The following is a 22,756-nucleotide window of genomic DNA, read 5'->3' as shown; positions in this document are numbered from 1 at the left end:
TTTTTTTTTAATTTTTGTAATCTTAAAATTGTCTGTTAATTATTAAATGTGGCTAACCGCTTGTAATGCTCGTGAAAAACACAACGATTGCTGAAAATTATTTGATTACACAAGACGACTGCGGTTCAACAAATCGTTTAGGTCAAACCGTTTTAATCCGTTATTTTATTACAATAAGAGCAATGATAAGTTATACATTGTACTATTTTCCCATTATTCTAAATACATAATAGTAGATGTTCTATTTATTTTATAATTTTTTTAATAATGCTAAGCACCTAGTAATAAGCTATATAAGCCATGTATAAGTGGATACCTCAATTGGTATATTATTTTTCGGCGGTCATACAATTCTTATCTTTTTGTTAAACAAATTAACAATGACCAAATATAACCGGGTCTAATCGATACGTCGCGACGGTGTTATTACACAACTATATCAATTCACCCCTATTAAAAGTTAAGTAGTTTACACATTTTTTTTAAAATCGTGTAATCGATTAACGTTATTGTATACTTACATTTCAATGGATTATAAACCGTGAAATATAATAGGTATGACATGTATGTAATGTACTAGATAACATTTTTAATAGATTTACTGTTTTGGTGTGTGAAATAACCGGGTTTAAATAGAAAAAAAAATATGGTGTGCACAATTTTTTTGCGACTAAAATATATTTCCTTAAAAATTATCAACAACTTTGTTTAAACTAATCTGATCAATTTGTTATTGCTCTTTTACGTTTTTATTTTCACATTAATATGCTACTCATAAGTCTGACTACCTATTATTGATGTGACATAATTTCGATTTTCTTTTGTGTCAGTTAATGTCTTTGTTTCCCAAAATTGTAAGACCGTACTTATGTTAGGTATTTTATAAGCACTATTTTTTCTATTATTACACTTTTTTACTCAACTCGGTTACTTAATGTGTGACGTACCTAATATGAAAATCATCAAATTTTCTAAATTCTTTAGAACATAACATATTATAATAATTAGCAGCGCGGTCAAGGCGTTTATAATATCAGTGTATACCTTTTATGAGTTGAATGAACTTTTCATATGCAATAACCAAAGATAATGTTATTTTTTATTATGTTATCCGTGTATACATAACACGCTAAAACTGGTTGTCTCCATCCGTGTGTAGAGTTAATGTTTACGGTCAATTTCCCCTACCTGAAAATATCATAATATTTCGCTTTTTCTTTATATTATAATATCATTACAAAGAATATCATGAGTTAAAAATAAAAGGTAATGAAGTTAAATGACAACGGATAAAATTCTAAGATTAGCATTTTTTTTGTCTTGTTTCAATATTTTCACAAACTACAATAGTCGGATTAAATGGCATTGCTTTAGTAGGTATTGCATTATTATGGTTTTTTGTATGAACAAATTAATCGAGTGTATAGCGTGTCCATCCGCCTTAGGAAATCGTACTGGGTAATTTTTTTTTCTTTACTTGCTCATAGGTTTTGATAGTATGTTGTTTTTTGTATAGGAAGTAATATTATTTCGTTATTTAATAGTACAAGTCTTGGTATATATGTGTGTATCGCAACATTATTAAAAAAAAAAAACAAGTTAAATTTTATCAAGCAACTTAAGTGCTAACGATTAGAAAAAAACTCTACTTATTATTATAACAGTGTTAATTGTTGTTAATAGTTTAATTTAACGTCTGAAAAACTGAAATCGTGTTAACGACATGGTTCAAAAACTTCAAGGTCACACTATCACAAGATAGTTTTACTCTTTAATTTTGAGATAGAATTTAAATTGAAGACCTTCGAATCAATTTTAAACACTTTTTTTTACTTCAACTTGATTGCTAACGTTCTTGTTAAGGACAAAACAATAATAATATAAATATTTATATCATACTTGATAGGATTCTTCTTGATTGCTACTATTCGGTTTGAGCGGTTTTAGGATCAATTAAAAAATACTTGATGCTTTTCACCATGCCCCTCCCACTGAAATAATTTTATTAATTCATACAGGTAAAAAATATCGATATCAATAAGTTGATGAATTTCAGGTTTTCCAAAAATTGAAGGTAATCCGTGATAAAGTACCAAAATTATGGGTTTTTTCTTCAAAACTATTTTGCATATACATTAGGCACTATTCGATTACAGTCATTAATCAATTTGAGCTTCTGAATATTGTTTTTTATCACGTTTATTGCAGTCAAAACTATTAACTGGGATTTGTTATCGAAGTGCTGTAATAAAAAGATAAATTATAATATAAAACAACACTTGTAGAATTATGGAATCAAACGCAACGCGCAATGAAAAAAAACCACTCGTTTTGTTTTGTCAAAAATAATTGTATTACTATGAATAACACAAAATAATTGAATGTATTTTTTTCCAACAGGAAAAGTGTGCCGATTATTTACCGCCTTCAGAAGTCTTAGACTGTCATCGTTTGTTCGGAGATTTTCAAGTGACTTTAAAGAAACGAGAAGTCAAAGAAAAGTTCATCGTTTCCAGCCTACAACTGAAAGTAAGAAAGCCATTCGTCGACTGACGCTGCCTGATTGACTTCTTATAACTAAAATAATAATAATTCTATTGAATTTCATTCAATCAAATGTTATACTTCTATTGAAATCTCAAAAATAATATCTATCTTTTACGTGAACCGGCTTACATGCAAACACTGCATATTTTTATTTTTACGAAGGATGTCAATGTACATGTTATGCTAAGCCTTTTGTACTTTGGAATTTTGAAACTTTTTTTTTCTTGTCTAACCGGACCTAATTTCACAACTATTTTTAAGTTTGGCACAGGGGCGAACAAGACGAGTTTTTTAAAAATATTTTTTTTTTTTGGAAAATGTAGGCGGTTTTTTGTTTGATGCGTAACTTTATTTGTAGCTGCTACTTGTTCGAAGCTTCTGTTCACTCGCTTTATTAATATTTTTGTTTCTTTTTTTAGAATCTCGAGACAAACCTATGGAGGGATATCACACACTTGTGGTACGGCGGTTGGCCGGCACAGGGTGTCCCGTCCGACTGTAGTGCCATGATGAATTTCTTGATGGAAGCTCGGTCGCATATGAAGTCTAACATGGGCCCACACGTGGTGCATTGCAGTCCGGGTACCGGCAGGACGGGCACGGTGATTGCCTGTGACTTAGGTATCCGAGAATTTGAACTCACCCGAAACGTGGACGTGCCTAAGACCGTGTACAACATACGAAGATGTAGAGCCGGTGCAGTGCAGACCAGAGATCAATACGCGTTTATCTACAAGGTGATTATCGTTGCATAACCAAAGTCTTTGCAGCATCAATAATATTGATAAACGCAGAGTTGGGCACCAACTAATTTACATAGTTAACTCTACATATATTATAGCTAGTTCCATTAATGGACAGTAATAGTGTGGCCTATACAAATAATACGTTTCGTACCAATAAAAAACGCCCTTCGGAACTTTTATGGTGTTTGTATTTCTGTATTACCTACATTAAAAACGTTTCCTTTTGTATTTTATAAAAAAGAAAAATATTCGAATAAGATATTATCATTATATTCCAATTAAAAAAAACAAACAAATGATTTGTTTTTGGTTTTATTCGTTATTTTATTACATTTCGCCCCACTCTAATCAAGACAAGTAAAATATATTAGCAAACAATTTTAGCTTATAAATAGAATCATATTTTTTAGGGCTAGGTACTCATGAGTTGTAATAAAACAGGTGGTTAGTAACTTGTCAAGTTAAAAAATACCCGTTGAATTAATTTTTTTATAATATCGTTGGGTTTAATTTATTAATATTTCTCTAGAAGTAAGGCTTTGCAAGCTTGGCCATTAGCCTGTTATTAATTTTTATTTAACTGTTTCAGGTGATAAATCTGTATGCGAGCAAACTATCAGGAGGAGTATTGGACTCAATTTGAGTGGTAGTCAATTAGTTTTTTTTTTGTACATATTTGCCTAATTATTGTGTCTTTTTTTATAACCTATTAGAAATTTAAGTATGTTGTCTCTCTTCTAAGCGCGGTACGGGTCCCAATGATAATGTGCGCATGACTTTTTATGAGCAACTATTACTGTGTCTGTACTATTTTTAACGTTACAATAGATCTCTCCAATTCAAGACGTTAATTTTTTTTAAATATATTATCCATTGTTATTTATTATCTTAAATGACATTCTGTTTCGTGATAAGTTTAAAAAAATTAAAATTATCATTATAATTTCTATTCGACCAGAAGAAGAATTCCACAACAATAATTATTGTTGTCAATGGTATAATCATTTATTACATTATTTTATTCGTGTTCTTTTTTACATTAATATGCTAATCTTTGTTGACTGCGTACCGCGTTAATTTTGTTCGAACAAATTAGCCCAATGTTTGTTGTTTATAAGCGTTGACGACTTAATCGTTCTAATCGTGTTTAATGATAAAACAAAAAAAGTTCCTCTTTTTATATATATTTTACATTCTGCTAATAAAAAAAAAAAAAACCATAAAAAACAAATCTATAATTATAACAGTACTATTATTACTATTATGATATGATTTCAATATCCATAATATCCCATTTAGGTGCTTGTAAGTAATTTAATATCCGATAATTATTGTTATATAAATATATATTTTTAAATTATTTTTTAAGCGTGTGTTGATTCCCGGTAACCAAATAGTGATTTACTATGATAATAAAAAAAAAGAAAATATTATCTCATCGAAAAACCGTAGAACTCAGACCGAGTGATACAAAACATAATATTTTCTCTTTTGGCCGTTTTTTGTTTGTTTCTTTCTTTTGCATTTGTTAATTTGTAACACCCTAACAATACCTTTACCTTGATTTCTCTCTCTAGTGTGGCATACGGCTGTTATATATTATTATCGTTATGATATGTTTTTGTAAAATATTATAATGTAGAATTCATCTAAAAACAAAAAAAAACAAAAAACAATAGAAGAAAGTTATGAATGATTATGATTTATGATTAGTATTATTTTATTTTATAGAAAATATCTGATAAGAGTTAAAGACCCGACAAAGTGTTTGATAATGTTAAATTATATTATGAACACCTTAACTGATATTTTATATATTATCATTAATCGATCGGTTTGTGTATGTGATAATTCTTATTACTCTCCACGATCATTTTACACAAGATTATGATATAATGTTTTGTTTTTTTTAAATACTGGTCTCGAATATCGTACCAAATCTCTCGAATCCGAATATTTACTTTTTTTTGTATCCAATATTGATGCAGACTCGAGATTTTGAAATTTTTTTGTTTTTTTTTAATAAGTTTGTATATCATTATACAGTGTTTGTGTGTATAAATAAACATAATATAAACTATGTATTATTTAAACATATGTTATTATTATATTATCATATTGTATTGTATGTAGTCGGGTTGGACACAACACGATATTATAAGTGTCTTGCCGGACTTGAAAAACCATTATAATCTCTTTTATTATATTATGATATACATATTGTTTTTATTATAACTGTTCGTAAATACAATGTGATGTATAGAAACAAAATTTGTTTTATTAAAATCAATTAAATAACAAAAAAAAAAAACCTTAATGTTGTACGTTTATAATAATATAGGTAATATTATGTTTTTCATTCTCTGACCACACAAACTACTTGGTATGTAAATGCAATATTTTTATAATTTTTATTTTTTTGGAAAGAAACATGGTTGTCGGGAAACGATGGCTTTATCCGTTTTTCTGACTAATCCACGTGCGCTCTTTTGCTTATGCCGAAGCGCATGAAGTTTGTGTTGTCAAATCCGGGTTCGGTGTTCTTTCTGCGGTTCATCAGCATCGTCAGGAGTTCGGCTGCATTAGGCTTCCACACGGGTTCGACTAAGAAAGAGAAACACAAAAACAGATTTACGGTTGTTTACTTATTGAAGACTAAGTAAAAAAAAAAACAACGAGTACATGAAATATATACCCCAAAAAAGCTTTTATTAAACGGACGCCAGTAAACTAGAGGGGTTCGTTATTATAATAGTGATAGTAATTATATTGACAATAATAATAATAATATGTAAAATTTAATTGATAAAGTATAGTTAAACCGCCAACGTATCTTTGCTGTCTCCGCTATAGTGTTCTCCATCTTTAAAAAAAAAAAATATTTTTTGTTGAAAGGTATATTAGCATACCTCGGAAAAAGTAGCTTTTAAAATCAATATTAAAAATAAAACGGTTAATAAAACGTGATACTATATTAATCGATGGGAAAGCGGAGGAAAACACTGCAAGTTTTTCTTTCCATCTATACATAATTTTCATTTTAAAAAAATATGTATTTATTAAAGCTATAAATACGACTTGAGTAGCCAATGACCTTTAAAGACGAAGCTTATTATATCAATAAAAAAAAAAATTATTTGATAAAATACCAAAAGAAATAACGAGTTTGTATTATTATTACTATAGGTAATATACATAACAACCATCGTTACGTAGGTATTTTAGACAATAAATATAGAATTAACAATCCAAGGAAAATAAAAGTGTAGTTTATAAAAATAGCAAATAAGTTTAAAAACATTGTACCTTGGGATATAAAAATAATGTATCACAATCCTGTACATTTGGTTAAGGAGGGGCAATTTAATTTTTTGAACATAGGTTTCTTTTTGAAATTGTCTGCTTACCTATTTGTTGGCATATCATAATTGGTAAACAGGTTGTAAGAAAGTAAACACTATTAAAATCCAAAATTAATACTGGCGCCCTATTGACAAAATAATGCAGTTTCCGTTTGATAGGTACAGTTTGTGTTGCCTAGTCTACGCCTGTAGTATTACATTATTGATGTATGCTAATTTCTTTAAAAAAAACTACTATATAATTTAAAGAAACGAACTGTGACTCAATAATTCTTACCGATAACTCATATCCTGAAACATTGTTACTTTCTACTGCATCTCTATACCTACATGCTGTATTTTTTTAAATATATTTTTGTATACAAATTCAAAATTCTTTGACATTGTTTTTGAATAAAATGAATAGCCCATGTAATAGGATTTGTAATATTATACGTCATGCTGGTCTACTAAACTAAACAAAGAACTAATGTACAGGTACCTATTAAAAAAAACCTAGTGAGTGTATTATTACCATTGAAAGGATATTACAGTATTCGTTCTCGGGTTTTATGTTTCCAAAGGCTAACATTTTCTTTCTTTATGGACACATTACTTTTGAAATATAACTAAAATTAGATTTCTTCCATCAACGATTTTCAACGTCTTAATGGGTTTTTTTTGTTTATCATTGTAGTGCAAGTTAAGAAGAGTTCACGATGCTATATACACATATGCACTCTCTACAAGTTAATTTTATATACATCACCCTAAAGACTTATTTTCTTACATTGGTATCGTCTGACCGGGAAACCCATTAACGACCAAATCGATAACCGTTTCGAAATTTCCATAATAACATAATGTAAGCGTTGTAAAAATGTCCACATTTTTTAAAGCTTTTTACACATCCGCTGAAAGTATTGTAGTTTATTTTTGAAATTTAAAAACATAATAAAATTTAATGTTGAGTCTGTTCTATAACTGCATTCGTGTAGGTACAAAAAACAACAAGATTTACATAACGAATTTCAAGAATATGACCAAAAATGGTTTTAATTTCGCAAGTGTTATATTTAATAATTCGAGTAGTCTAATTTTAATTTCAACTACTAAATGATTATTACAAGTTTGCGAGTTTCCAGATGTTGATAAAAGATTAGTTTTTAGCTGTAATAGTTTCAAAGTCGTGGGGTTTATTGTTTTAATATAGTACCTATACTATTCGCATACTTCTACTGTAGTATACTCTAATAAGTACAACTAATTATCCATCTATTCACTATTGGTTATAACAGACTTTTATTTCTTTTTTTTATATCTGTTTTAATTTAATTTTGGCAATAAAAACTCTAGCTGTTGTATATTTATTCAGTTTATATAACAATTGTGTTATTTGATGTGGGCCGTATAGTTCTATGTAGGTACACATATATTTAGTGGTATGATTAAAGAATAAGACATTTCTCATTTTTAAAAGCCTGCGGCGGCAAACGTTTGTTGGAACTGCATTTATAATATTGTTTGGTGTCTAAAATATTTAATATTATTACTCAAGTTGATTAACAATAGTAGCGCACAGTATTTAGTGTGGTTCTCGCGAAAAAATATTTTTTATTATGTTTTTAATGTATAAATACATTGCATATTTTTTTGAACAGTGGAAACAAATATAACGTAACAGTATATTATTCGGAAGCGGGAAGTTATTTTTTTGATAAGTCAGTCGTAGGAGTAACTATATAGGACTCGTGTTCCGGGTTATACAACAGAAGTCTGATTATCTGCACGGAGAGGGGAGGGAGAGTATTCAAATGTAATGTTTTGACCACTATTTTGTTTAACATTTTTTTGTGAAATTATGATATTGTTTTGAACTATTATCGAAACGGTTTCGACATGTTCACCTTGTACTTTTTTCTTTTTGTTGTAAGGTCTTAAGGTTAAAATAATAATTAATACTCACTGAAGAATCTATATTAAAAAATCTATACTCAATCAGTTTATTAAAAATAATGACACAGCGGGCGTAGTTGTACATAAAAAAGGTTTTTCATTTTATTTGTTTTCTAAATAACTCAATCTGTTAACAATTTTTTTTTATTTTATAATATGTTTTATTGCTGACAAAACAGCTTGAATGACTTTTGTGGAGAGGCCATCCGTCTGGGGTACTCCACAATCAAACGAGGAACGTAGTTCTTTCTCCCATTTATTGATGAATTACCTTTATTTTATTGTATAACTTGGTACAAGTACTTGGTTATACAGTGTGCCAATATAAATTAGGCAGTCAGTAGAATATTTAGTTTGATATGAAATGTGAATATGTTAACGTTATTTTTGAATGTCTAATTTAAAAATAACTTCTATAAAAAGAAACTGGTGTAGAGATCTCCTTAATGATTAACCAAAAAAAAAAAAAGTAAAAATTTAAAAATTTATATATAAGATTTATATATAAATAAGCAAAAGGAAGTGCGATCACTGGATGGTTTCTTCCCTCACCCTATTCATGTGAAAATTACTTGTAGCCCATATTCTTATTATGCCTAGGGCATAGATTGTATATTTCAAATAAAAAAAAAAAAAACTTCTATAAACAATTTTTAAAATCTAATAAGAGCGCCCAAAATTTTAAATAAAAATAAAACAAGTAAGATATTTTGTAGAACACACATATATGCATTATACAACAGCTGTTAAAATTGTTATATTGTGTAAAACTGATTATCAAACATTTCAAAATAATTGTTATTAATGTACCAACTTAAAATAACTCCTAAAAAAATGTTAACTTAGCTGTTGTCGCAGTCAACATTTATTTGGTTAAGTAACTTAAAACATTTTAATGGGAATTGAAAGTGAATTAAAATTATGGGTTTTATTTTTTTAAGTTAAGTTGACCTGAGAATTCGATAAAAATATGACTTTTGAAAAATGCACTAAAATATCAGCATTTTATCTTAACTTTGCCATTATCACACTTTACAAAAAAAAATTCATTTTTTTATGTTACTCCGCCATAATATAACCATTTAAAAGTAATGTATTTTCTTAGTATTTCTTTTTTGTAAGCGATGCATCTGATAAAATAGTGTTATTGTGGTTCGACGATACCACTACGCTGAGTACTGATGTTTTCTCACTAGTTAATTATAAAAAATAAGCGCTTTTTCTAGAAAAAAAAATTTTTACTTTTCATCATGGAATAATCTCTTGTTTGTAGGGGTAACAGGAGGGGGCGGTTACAGATTTCAGAACATCAATTCTCTTCATTAACTACCATTCCGTGTAAAATAACATGACGTGTAATGGCGCTGTTCTCGGTTAACTAGATATTTTATAGTTTTTTGTTTTTGTAGCAAATGCGAATGGATACTAAAGACAAACCACATTACTTACATCGGTTCCCCTCGTCGTTCATGTATTCGCGATTGGTGATCATGGCGTAAGGCAACACCACCCCAGCTTGGCTAGCCCTCAATCTGGCAACAGGATGGTACGGCACCGAATACCTCTTGCTGTTAAGCTGATAAGTCAGATAGTGTGGCGTATCCGCATAGATCCTCTCGTCCATTCGGCTGTCGTCCCAAGGCCCAGTCGGAAGTCCTTCGGCTCCATCGTCTAAAAATCACCATAATATTTTATGTAAATGCAATTGCTGTAATCCTAAAAACAGTTGAGTATGATGTTGCAACGGGCATGTATGTAGGGTACGCCTATGCCAAATTAAAAAACCGGCTTAAGGCCAGAAAATAAAAAAACCTATCATTCACAAGCGAATGATCAAAGGAAAAATAATAATCGGAGCGTGGAAAATCGGTCATTTCTGATAGGGAAAGGCCGGACTACACTCTGGCAGCGGCTAAGCTAGTTGGACAGCGTTTTTCTTTGATGGAAAACGCTATGTTGGTTATGAATGTGCTCATCGTTACACTATTAGAATCATCGACTTCAATTTCGATGCGGTCACATCAAATTCATGAAATTCATGAGTTATTTTCAAAACTCAACATTTTTACAGCATAAATACATTATTATGTTTGATATTAACATTTAAAAACTTCAAAAATAATTTAAACGATAACAAGATATCAAGTACTAATTAAAATCACTCTGTCGTGTCTGCGTGTTACCAAATAATAATAATTAATTTTTATTCGTAACCATACTTTCAAAATACAATTTGTGACTATAATATAATAAAAACCGGTGCGGTGCTGTTTGTATTTTAGCTATTTAAATCCTTACATTTTGTCTTCGTTCTTCTCTTGTTCTAAGGTTTCTGACAGAGAGCCAAAACGGGTTAAAACCACGACAAAAATCTGGATAATGCGAAAAAAAAAATGTAAACGTTTTTAGACCCTTAGCCAAACCCCGAAACCCAAAATCCTAAAAATCGGGAGTGGTTTTGACTTCATGGTTGCTGACTGGTGTTTTAATATACTACTACAAGCGAAAATACATTTAAAACAATTGAAGTACTTTTAGGTCACTTAGAATATGCTCGTCGGAACTATTTAATTCAAATTGTAAGCCATAAGATAGGTTTTATAGGGTTACCTTAATTTATTTTTCTATCTATTTTAATGTATATAATATATAGTGTATGTAATATAGTATAATATATGTACATATATATTGTTATATTATATACATTAAGATGCTTATTGATAATTCCAAAATTAAATTAGATACCATATTATATAGTGTTACTTATCAATACCTTAAATCTCTATTTCGGTAAAACGGTTAATGTGTTCTTTTCATTACTTTGAAACGTCAATCATCCGTAATTTTTTTTTATCGCAACTCTATGGAATATCTAAATTTAAAAAAAATGTATTGATGTTTTTAAATAGTGTGTTCTCAAATTCAATGTGGAGCTGAAAAGGTATTGATTTTACAATGTTTTATAATATGGATAATTTCATACGAGTTAATCGACCAAGAAGTACAACGTGTACGAGGGTAGGTTCATATAAGCATTATTATGTATTTTATATATTCTACTCAGTAAAACAAGTTAAAATTGATGTTGCCCTCAACATTTTACAAAAAATTACCAGAATGGTAATATCTTAACAGTTATTTACTTTTAACACTGAAATGTATTTTGATTTTTGTGAGCTTGTAAATTTAAAAACATTAAATAACATCAAACAAATCATTAGCTAGTAGATTCAATTAGGGGTAATATTATATGTGAGAGAACGATATTATTATTATTATGCCCTTTACAGATGTTTAATTGGTATAAATTATTACAAAAAATGTTGTGCATTGATTTTATAGAGTATTGTAATTATTTTTAATTGTTTTTAAATGGCAGACTCATTAAGAGTTGAGCAAACTTTTTTTGCTTAGTAGCCATCGAATATATATATTATATATATTTATATATATGTAAATGTTTTTATTGGTCTTATTAAGAGTTAAAAACTTCGACAACAAATGCCATTAGTTACATTACATTACTTAAATTTGTAAATTTTGATTTGATTTTAATTAACCACCAAACTGTGTATCATCATTTGTCTATTAAAAATGTGTGGTTTTAGTGATCATAACGTTATTTGAAATTGATTTTTAAAGATACATTAACCATTTTTAAATTGAATGACAAAGTTAATTTTAATACTAACTTAAATTGAATGCTTTAATTTGATTACTTTTTTCCTAATTGATGAAGTAAAACGTAAAATATTGTTTCCCTGAAGCATAGGAACACAAATTATTAAGTACTAAGACTAATATAATTATATTGGTTTTAAATCCTCTCTGCAATATTGAAAATTATTATACCAAATGAATATTAATTATGTTGACAGTCTGTTCACGGTTTTACAAGTTATAAAAAATTAAAACTCTTTTATAATAATTAGTGTTTACAAATAAAGATCATCTATAATTGTTTTAATAGAAAAATAATACTATTCAGTAATATTTAAAGTTATTTAAAATTTGCATTTCAAAAATAATTTTGTCGTACAAATTTAAATTCAATGTTCTTTCACTGAACATCACTCATAAGAATAAATTAGAAATACAATTTTTGTTTTGCATTCCTGTACGAATTTTATAAAATCCACCTGTATTATTTTGGTTTTAACCATTTCAGATAGTTTTTAATTTATATTATTAAAATAAAAACGCATCAGTATTTTACTTCTACCTTCGTATTTTTTTCTACTACCGGCGATGAGGTAATATTATAATTTATAACATATAATATGATTTGTTGTTACTTATACTATTGTGAGTAGGAACTCACTAGGAACAGTTGAAATTTATTTATAATGTAAATCGTTATATTTTTCAGTTAAAAAGACTGCGCTGAGAAACATGCATGGCGTCGCTACTTATATTATTGTGAGTGGAAACCGTTGAAATGTATTTCAAGTATAAATGTTATATTTTTTAGTTATTAAGGCTGCGCTGAGAAATTGTAAGTCAGACTTCTTACCGGACATGAGGGCGGTGCTGGCGGCAACGAAAAACACCAAGGTACCGGTGATGGAAGGCAGGTAAAACATGACGAAGATGTGCACTATGGTGTTAATGATACGAACCGTGTGCAATCGAATGACAGCGTTTTTGGGGGGAAAAGGCGGAAATACAGTGATTCAAATGCTGCGGCAACGGTGTCGGCGACATGCACAGCGCATTCTGAGACACCGAAGACGTCGTTATTAGGTTTATATAGGGGTGGCCGCCAATGGAAGCGCTGACGAGGGTGAGTTGTAGAAATATTTGCGTGGGGCGCAAGGCAGCCACCAACAATAACGCTTACTGAGGTCAGTTGCCCGTTCAGTGACGTTTCAAAATTTAGTTTAAAAAAAAAAAAAATGTTATACAATTCGAGTTTTCCTAGTATGAAAATACATATTATACTATCGTACAACAATATTATTGGTACATAAATACCATAATAATTAGCATCCGTCACATAGACTTCATACACAAGATTTCTGAAGCGCCTTCAATCGCCTATTTGGACCGTACATTTAAAATAAACTTTTTGGTTAGTTAATAAATTACCCAAACGTGTCGGAGAACTAGTGACAACGTGTTTAGATCGGAAAATTATCAAACTAACGATGTTGGAGGTGTTTTTTTTTTAGTTAAAGAAACGCTTCAGTGCATATTTCTAGATTTTAAAAAACAAATATATCGGTTATCGATGATAAAAAAATATAAAGGTGATATTGATAATATATATGATTTGTTTAGGGATTTATATATTTTATTGACTATAAATGGTAGTTATAATAAAATCGCCACTACATTGTTGGTACTTTTCAAAATAATTTACGCATACAAAAGATTTATTTTCAATTAAATTGTCAGCCTTTAAATCCAATAACCATTTTCAAAAAACCATAGTACAGAAAATATATAGCTAAGCTGTATCAGGACACAAACGCGCGTTTTTAAAGTGATTTCGTCAAGCGGAAAATAAACTTAACATTTAGCGCCTAATAAGTTATAGGTAAAACCTACTGAGGTATATATAGGCACAGCTGATTACACTAACTACAATACACTTATTTTCATTGTAGATGGTTAAACACTAGTAGGTACCTTATAACGTATAAGAGGACAAAAAGAAAAAAGGTATTGTTTACTTTGATCCAGAGCTGAGAAAGTATTAGTTTTACGTTTGTTTCCGGGCCCACACGAGAACTTATAAATCCAGACAATTTCTGCATATTATAGCCAGCACATAGATCAGAAATCATACACCCAAAGATACATTGCAAGACCTTTAGTTAAAATAAATCACCCCTTCCAATTTGAAACAATCTCTAAATTTACTAATTTTTTAGAAGTAATCAAAATAGTTCCAAATTTGTTTGATGTGATTTTTAGATGTCATTTTGCCTGGGAGGAAGTAATGTGTAAACAATTCCCTCCCAGGTTAGCAATTACTTGGTTAAAAAAAAAGATGTCATTTTACCGATTAGTAGTAAAAAATGAAATCATTAGCCTTTTCTCTAGAAGGGAATTACGTACAATTTTGTTAGTAGTCAAACTTATTTCGCATTTTTAAATGTTTTTTTTTATTTAGGGTCTGAAAGTTAGATTAATAGTACCTAACTAATTGAAATAATCTTAAAAATCTGAAGTTGAACTTCTAACAAAAACCAAATAGTTTATTATTAAAAATATACGTCAAATATAAAATTTACAATGTTTCGTTTAGGTTACTTGACCTATTAAATCGGCCCCGCAGTTCAAACTAAGTAATTTTAAACTGGTACATGTGCAATTTTAATTAAAAACAAATACTTAAAAACAACAAAACCATTTCCAAATTCTTGGTATTACTAGGAATAATTTCAAGTTGATACATTATTTTTATAATAATGTTGAGTTGGAGTATATTTGGCTTGTTCTTTTTAGTTTCTATTTACTATTTAAACACAGTGTTGTAAGATACAAAATCTTAATTTAATACTAAAAACATAGAAACGGTATAATGATATAACAGTAATATATTTTTAAAGGGATATGTTAAAATAACTTTACATTAAAATGTAGTTCAACACTTCGAGCAAATGGAGCCTTAATTAAATTCCATGCTTTACGTTTCCTTAGGGGTTTGCTCGAAAAACTAATTTGATGCTTCATTATAATGGTTATATTTAAACTCGGATAATACACGTTTGGGTTATGGACACGTTATAATTAGTAAACATATAGAAAGTCGCAGTCCGTTCAGAAAATAGGATTCTTAAGTATTTTATTATTACAATTCTTTCTTTTTTTTTAATCGTCTTAAAATATGTTATATTAATTTTTTTTTTAACACTTAACGATTTTTAGTTAATTTACAATTATTTACTATAATTAAATTACAATAATATAAAATATTAAAATATTTTAAGTTAAGTTATAAAATAGTATTTAATTTTTCTAAAGTTTGGTACAGCAAATGTTATTAACCCTGCACTGCATGATTTTTTTTTGTTCGAAAAAAAGTATGTGCATTGGATGTATCTACTTAATATCACTTACAAATATGACAAAAACATTTGTTGAGTTTTAGTTTCGCTGAAAATTCCAAATTTTTAATTGATCCAAGTATGGATGATTGTGCGGTGAAGGGTTAACGTGTTTACGGCATCTAATTACTAATTATGTATTACTTACAAAATATAAGCCACCCAGTGGTGGTACTTTATGACTTGAAACTTTATTAGCTATGCAGTAGGTAACTAGTTTGAAGGTAGCACTGTGGAAAGCCAATTTTGACCCATCGTAGTTTTAAATAAAAGCAATGTTCCTTAAACCAAAAAGGTATTTATCATTTACAAAATCAGTGTTTTAAAATACAAAGGTATTTGTTCAATTTGTGTTCTAAACTTTAGGTTCTAAACTTTTGTCATTGATTAATCTTAAAACGACGTTTTCCTTCTCATTTAACAGCTTTAGGTTATACTATACATGTATAGTGTATACTGCTATACATGCAAATATTTCAAGATTAGAATAGTTGAAAACTATTGGTTTTCTGCTAACATTAGCAGTTCGGTAATATCATACATTTGTACACAAAAAATAGCATATGAGATACGACACGCACCTGAGTAGGTGTTAAATTATTAATACATATAAATATGAGTGGATGACAGTTATATAAATTGTGTAGATGACTAAAATCTTGAGGATAAAACAAAGTATTCATAATTTATATGGTATGTGAGTATTTATCACCATGTTTAGACTTGCTTAAGGGCTTTTAACTAATACAGACTTTCTGCCGTGAAAATAAAATAGTAATCGTCATAATATGTGAGAGTCGGTTCTAAATTTCAAGTACTGCAATTTTTAAAATTGTACGGTTTTTATGTATATGAAGTTAGCTCTCCCCCCCCCCCCACCCAATTAATTTAAATAACATTTTTCTAATTGTGAGTTTGTAGTATTCTATTTTTAAGTATTTGTAAGTTATTTTTATAAATTTTACATAAATTCTATTAACTATAATTTGTGTTCATCGTCTAGAAATGACCATTATATATACCAAACACAAACCTAATATTTAAGGGATTATAGTTATTTTGGTTTCTTTGTTTTACTTTTTTTTCAAAGCAATAGTTTCAAAGAGCCCACTATGTTCATGAATTTGGTGGCCATCATGTAACAAACCTTATCAATAACCATTTAATAATTTCATACTTTTGTCAAAATATATCGTACATGGGACCAAGAGACCTTATCTTCCCGGAGCAAATTGGTCAGGAGAGCAAAACTAACTTTTTATCAACTAATTAACTTATTAGGGGTTCCAACTTAAATTTTCATAACTTTTAAACGGATCGACATATCATTGTTATCTTGTATCAACAGATAACTGACGTTATAGTAAAATTCAAAAACCACGATTTTGAAATATTGAAGATAAAGTCCCTTTTCCCATTGACGGTCACATATTATAACATAATATATTATTATTATACAAAGAGCAAGGATAAATTTACTTATTTAGTCCAACAGGTCAAATAACTATTATTAAATCATATAAAATTATAATAAATAAGCCATTATATTATTTCAACCCATAAACGCGGAAACATTCAAAATAAACTATTGCAAAAAGAGTTTTTTTTCTCAAACCAAATATATATAAGTATAATAGTATGCTCAAATCCAAAATATTTTGATAGCGCTACAACAATGTGCCATAGGCAAAAACTCTAATTACACTATTATGTTCGATTTTTTGGTTAATGGCATTTTTAGAATACTCTTATATCTCTTTAACGAATGTCCAACACAATTTTAAAAGATTTCAAAAATGATCGACAAAACTGTTGATTGTTTTTTTTAGGTCTGCTACAGAAATGCCGCTATGCTCATGTGCATGAATTCACCTAAAGAATGTGGTAGATATGGGCGTTATCCGAAACAACACACTTTACCCAAATCTTAGTGCAAAAGAGCTCAACTTTGATTTTGGCAACGCAAGCACCACTGGATGTGTAACTAAAATACTACCAGAAAATTGTTTTTGTTTATCCGTGACTACTATATACTCGTTATAATGTAGTATGACGTGCGGTTTTGATAAACGGATAATAACGATAGATTTTGTTAAAAACAGAACAACAATGAACGTTTTCTGTTTAAAAGAAAGTAGTAGGTAGTTTCTCTAAAGTGTTTTATAAGAAAAACTTAAATAAATTAAGGAGTTCCGTTTAAAACTGTATAGAACCCAACTCAACAATATAAATTTGTCGGCACTCCGCGGTGATCTCTTTACCTACTGTTTTGCAAATATATAAATAAATGCAAGAAACCTAGGCTGTGTATTGTATTATACTTTGTGAATGTTCCGTTTTCGAGCGAAATTTTAATTAAAACGTTTTTCGTGTTATGTACGGCGAGATTAAAATAGTTTTAGATCAGCACACATAATTAATTTGTAAGATATTTAACAAAACATTAAGTTACCGCCAACGCCGCCATTTCCGTTTTGTTTTTAGTGAGTGTAATTGACTAACGCGGTTGGTGTCATGCCGATCGCCAACCGTTCTTGTATTACACACAAAGTTTATGGACGACGCCCAAGGGTGAGAAATATTATTGTCTATAATAATAATAATAATTTATAACGTTAGAACGACAAAGTGGGTGGCAGAACTTTTAACAACGGTCAACGGATTATATTATAATTACAATGTCAGAGGTCCTACGGACAGGAAGTTCACCGCGGTCGTGGTGCGCACAAAGCGATGAACTTTTTTAGAAGTTATAAATTAATACAAAACAGCGAAAAAAAGTTCAGACACCACGATGCTTACCTAAAAATTAAAAAGCTAAAAATTAAAATACAATACTTTAAAATCTCTACAAGAATATTTGTCAACTAGAGAGACATTCAAAATATGGTATAAGAGTTCTTGAGAACAATAACGCCTAAAGCACTAGTGAACTAGTGGAGCATTTTGACTGAATGTATGTAAATGTAAAATCTATTAACTCCAATACTAGGACACATATAAAAAACAATAATCTTCATTAATTGTTTCATTGATAGCAGTTTGGAATGTTACGTTGTACCGTGTACGACAGATAAACACAACTCAAAATGGTCAAAACTCCAAGAAATCAACACCGGCCGCCTTGAATTGACAATGTTTATTTTGAAATACTAAGCGTATGAAATTATTATTTTAAGATGTTAAAATTAAATTATGATGATGTTATATAAAGTAGAATTAAATAACTTAACATTTTTTATTGAATTAAAACCAAATGTTTACTTCTGCACTGTTGGCTACATACTATTCTTTGAAACATTAGACACGTCCATTTTGTAGAAGTGCTTACGGAAATCATGAAAAAACTTTTAAAACTAATAATTGTAAAAGTTATAAAACTTGTTTAACCAGTAATTTGGAAAACGTGCTCTACAAATGTGTGTATATATATAGATAGCCAATGAAATCTCAAAATCGGTAAAATTGTTGAGAGTATCAGTGTAGCCAGAAATTAACCATTACTACAAATTATTCATTGCTGCCGAAACTTATTTCACACATTATCCGGTTAGAAAATGAACAGTGTCATCTGAAATCAAAGAAAAATGGTAATTATTTTCATACTGCTTACCCTGATTCTCTCACATGTGTAAAAAACCTTCCGTAAGAACCCATGATTTTAAATATAGGATGGGAGGTGAAGTGGAGATAAAAATAAAACTAAACTCCACCCTTCTCCACCTGTCCTAAATTTTAACGTCTAATGACTGAATGTAATGATTGAATCTGGTTATCGACCAGTCAACATTTTCAGCAAATTATGTAAAAAAACGTACTTAATGTATACATTATACCATTTATGTTAAAAAAGTTATCCGTCCTAAACTTAGTTTTTGACTTAAAAAAAAATAATACAAAAACTATTATTATTATTGTTTGACAAAAATTAAAAATGTTTCACTTAAGTATTTTTTCAACATTTTAGTATATCACCAAAAAAAATCATTTGTTACATAAATTCTGAACACCCTGTATACAACCAACTGAGAAGCAAAGGCAATATTATTTAGGCTTTAAGGTCAATGATCATAATATACTAGTATGATCATTGATCACATTTTTGTTTTAATTGAAAAAACCTTCAAAGTTCTGTATTAAAACCACACTTACATAAGCAAATAATTTAGGCTATTAGTATAAGTGTTAACAGTGTATGGTTATGTATATATTTTAAATGTACATAAAATATGATCAATAATAGCGTGTCTACATCGGTGTTCATCATATCATATACAATCCCTAACAAGCATTAAATTGTTTTAAACGTTATTGAAGCATATTCAGTAATTAATGGATAAATTAAAATCGTCCATAAATGGAATAAATGACCAAATTAATGTAAATGTGATATTAATGTTATAATGTAATGTGCTGCTCTTAGGACTTAAGTCAAATTATTCGCGAACATGTTTTCTAATTCAGAAAAAAAAACGTATACTTTTTTGTATACATAAGCTAGATAATACAAAATTATACTTATATTAAGCTAGTTAAGTTTGTCCAACCTGGTAGTTTTATAGTATTACAGGGCGCTCGCTTGCAACCAAATGGTTAGGAATTTTGACAGTTAAACTTCAATGGCCAATACGTTGACAAGAATCAGTAATAAACAGTATATATCATAATCATATTATACATTTTTCATCCACAAAGAGAAATTTTTTATTCTCCGCATGAGATCAGGTGATTAGGTTAAACATTCATTTATCTATTATTATTATCCTTATTTAAAAAAAAAAATGTTTTTAAAGGTGATATTTTTAATTAAGTCAAATTATTTGTGTTATATATATATAAGTTATAACATATTATTTAAACACACTTAGGCCGTTGCTCCAACTATAGACTTACAATTTGAGAGCAGTTTACCAATATTGAAACTATAGGGTTTAATTGTACTTGCATTTTGAGTTCAGTTGATACGAACAGCCGAAAATAATTTTATCAATTCACATTCAAGTTACAATAGACGTTTTCGCGGTCTCAATAATTTATGTTAATAGTTTAATTTATTCGAAAGTTATTACAGAAATGCAAGTCGGTGAAACAGATTTTAAATTATGCTCATTCAACTAGTGACAACTACTACCCAACGCGGAGTACGTCATAGTGTTATTACAAACATAATCAATTTAAGGTTCCCAATAGTGTTATATTGTACGCAGTAACGTTCGCAATAGGAAGCTATAGCTTCTCTTATTAATCATAATATAATTTCTATTTATTTTTATAAGGACTAAGAAGTTAAAAGTAGCTCAAATACACATATTTATTAAGATTATATCGCTTTTGTTGTATGTTATACCCATGAAAACATGCAATCTTATGAGTACAATTACACAATGGGACATCAAGATTGATAGCAATTAAATTCATCAACATTCTAACTGTATAAAATATTAGCCACTAATTAATTGAAAAGTTGGTGATTGTAGTAATATAAACGATTACAAGCGCAGTCTAATGTACTAATACAGCTGTTCCTTTAGGTTGTTTTCTTCAAACTAAAGTTGTAGAGTAGTTTTTTTTAAATTACTCTCATACCATTAAAATCTCAATCATTTTTTAAAAATTATTTTTCCTTCTTAGGAACTTGTGTTAGTTTGTAAAAATATCCATTTTAAAAAGTAATTGTGAGAAATTGTAAAATTATGTTCATAATAATATCGGCAAAACTTATTACCCGTCAAAACTGATTGTAATGTTTAAAGAAATATTTTTAATTCAGTTACGATGAACACGGCAGCTATTTGGAGCATTGTAATTTTTGGTAATCATTTTCCTATAACACTAGTGTGAAGTGACACTTATTGTATAATACCTTTATAAATTGTTGCTGCTTGTAACTAGTGAGGAATTTTGGCATACTGCACTGCGTAGAAATATTTTTTTTGGTCTCTGTAGTAGTAAAAAAGCAGCGGTTTTAACTTTTACGAAGGTATTTTATTTAAATAAAGTAATTTGAAGTATGCGATTTAAATTCTTTTGGATATTTTTAATACTTTACAACACTGTGCAAAAGTAAAAACAACACACTTGAACTGTGTTTTCTTTCCTAATGATCCCGGGTGAGTTCACACATAAAACGGCACATTTATAAACATTAAGCAACCTAATCTAATCCAATCAATTAAATACATATACATATTTTTTTTTTTTGGCTACGGCCAGATCACTTTTCAATCCTTTTAATTTTTCAATAAATCTTGATCGGATTAGACCGCATATACAACCGAGTGAAAGCGGAAGAGATTACCGTTCGGATAGACTTGTGTTCTACAAAGTTTTTACAGTTTTATATGTTTACTGATCGTTGTTCAACGAACCGTGTAAAAAAGTATATGCGGTTGACAAATGACCAGTGCCAGGTAAGTTGTTTGGTCAGGGATTTGTGGATAAAATATAACTACGATAGAAGCAAATTGTAACTTAACGAGAAGTGACTTAACCGAAAGGCCTTATCCAACATGGTCGCTCAGATGATAAACCGGTGTAGGTACATACACAGCACACTTATTGTGGCGATTCACGTTAAATGATAATAGGTTTTGCATTTTATCTGTCGTCCAAATAGTATTAAAAAATCTGAGCTTAAATATGAAATACAAAATGATGTTTACACGACCGGAGCTGCAATTGCATTTTACTGCCACCCTGCGACGGACAACAAATATAATATGAGCCTAAACGGATGAAAACGGCGACAATATTAGTATTATTTTCTCTCCTGTACATTATAATATAATATAAAATTTCATTTTAAATGCACGGGAGCGTGTGGTGACTGTATAATACAAATAATAAGGAAATAAAAGTTTGATAGCGAGCAACGGTCGTTGCTATAGGCCATCATAAATGTTAGTATTTTTATTCGAGTTAATTAAAAAAATGTTCAAAGAAACGAGAAAAACACACGACCGATTGGTTGTCACTGCTAAATGACCAAGTTTGAAATATTATTATTTTTTTTTTTTTGTGAGGGATTGGAGAGAACGTTGACCGTAAAAAACCCAACTTATGTATAGTATTAAAATAAAAATTCGGGGGAAAATATAATAACATACATATT

General features: G+C 29.2%; 2 protein-coding genes across 3 annotated transcripts in view; one reads left to right on the top strand and one right to left on the bottom strand.

Annotated features, from left to right (window-relative positions):
• LOC126846091 (uncharacterized) overlaps positions 1-4,976 on the top strand; it is a 34,255-nt gene extending 29,279 nt beyond the window's left edge. For both annotated transcript variants that reach the window (XM_050585212.1, XM_050585213.1), the window contains exons 10-12: positions 2,401-2,529; positions 2,967-3,284; positions 3,883-4,976. In XM_050585212.1, coding sequence (XP_050441169.1) covers positions 2,401-2,529; positions 2,967-3,284; positions 3,883-3,936 — 501 coding nt within the window. In that variant the 3' untranslated portion in view covers positions 3,937-4,976. The remainder of the gene's footprint in view (positions 1-2,400; positions 2,530-2,966; positions 3,285-3,882) is intronic.
• A 557-nt stretch (positions 4,977-5,533) lies between these two features.
• LOC126846090 (uncharacterized) lies at positions 5,534-13,295 on the bottom strand. Its single transcript, XM_050585211.1, has 3 exons — positions 13,104-13,295; positions 10,040-10,261; positions 5,534-5,897 (listed from the first exon to the last, which is right to left on the bottom strand). The coding sequence occupies exons 1-3, from the start codon at positions 13,171-13,173 to the stop codon at positions 5,764-5,766; spliced, it is 426 nt and encodes a 141-aa protein (XP_050441168.1). The 5' UTR covers positions 13,174-13,295; the 3' UTR covers positions 5,534-5,763.
• Positions 13,296-22,756: the final 9,461 nt, after the last annotated feature.

Source organism: Adelges cooleyi, unplaced genomic scaffold (genome assembly GCF_023614345.1).
Source record: "Adelges cooleyi isolate 19-005CV unplaced genomic scaffold, UGA_ACOO_1.1 ACOO_flye_CR_arks_rails_tigmint_CR_PRNA_9, whole genome shotgun sequence".
Taxonomy (NCBI): domain Eukaryota; kingdom Metazoa; phylum Arthropoda; class Insecta; order Hemiptera; family Adelgidae; genus Adelges; species Adelges cooleyi.
This window is presented reverse-complemented; position numbering and strand designations above follow the sequence as displayed.

Excerpts from the sequence above, each read along its gene's own strand:
- LOC126846090 (XM_050585211.1), bottom strand. The coding sequence starts at position 13,173 with ATGTTTTACCTGCCTTCCATCACCGGTACCTTGGTGTTTTTCGTTGCC. Across the intron at positions 10,262-13,103 it reads CAGCACCGCCCTCATGTCCG|ACGATGGAGCCGAAGGACTT; the intron begins GTAAGAAGTCTG and ends GGTGATTTTTAG. Across the intron at positions 5,898-10,039 it reads GAACGACGAGGGGAACCGAT|TCGAACCCGTGTGGAAGCCT; the intron begins GTAAGTAATGTG and ends TCTCTTTCTTAG.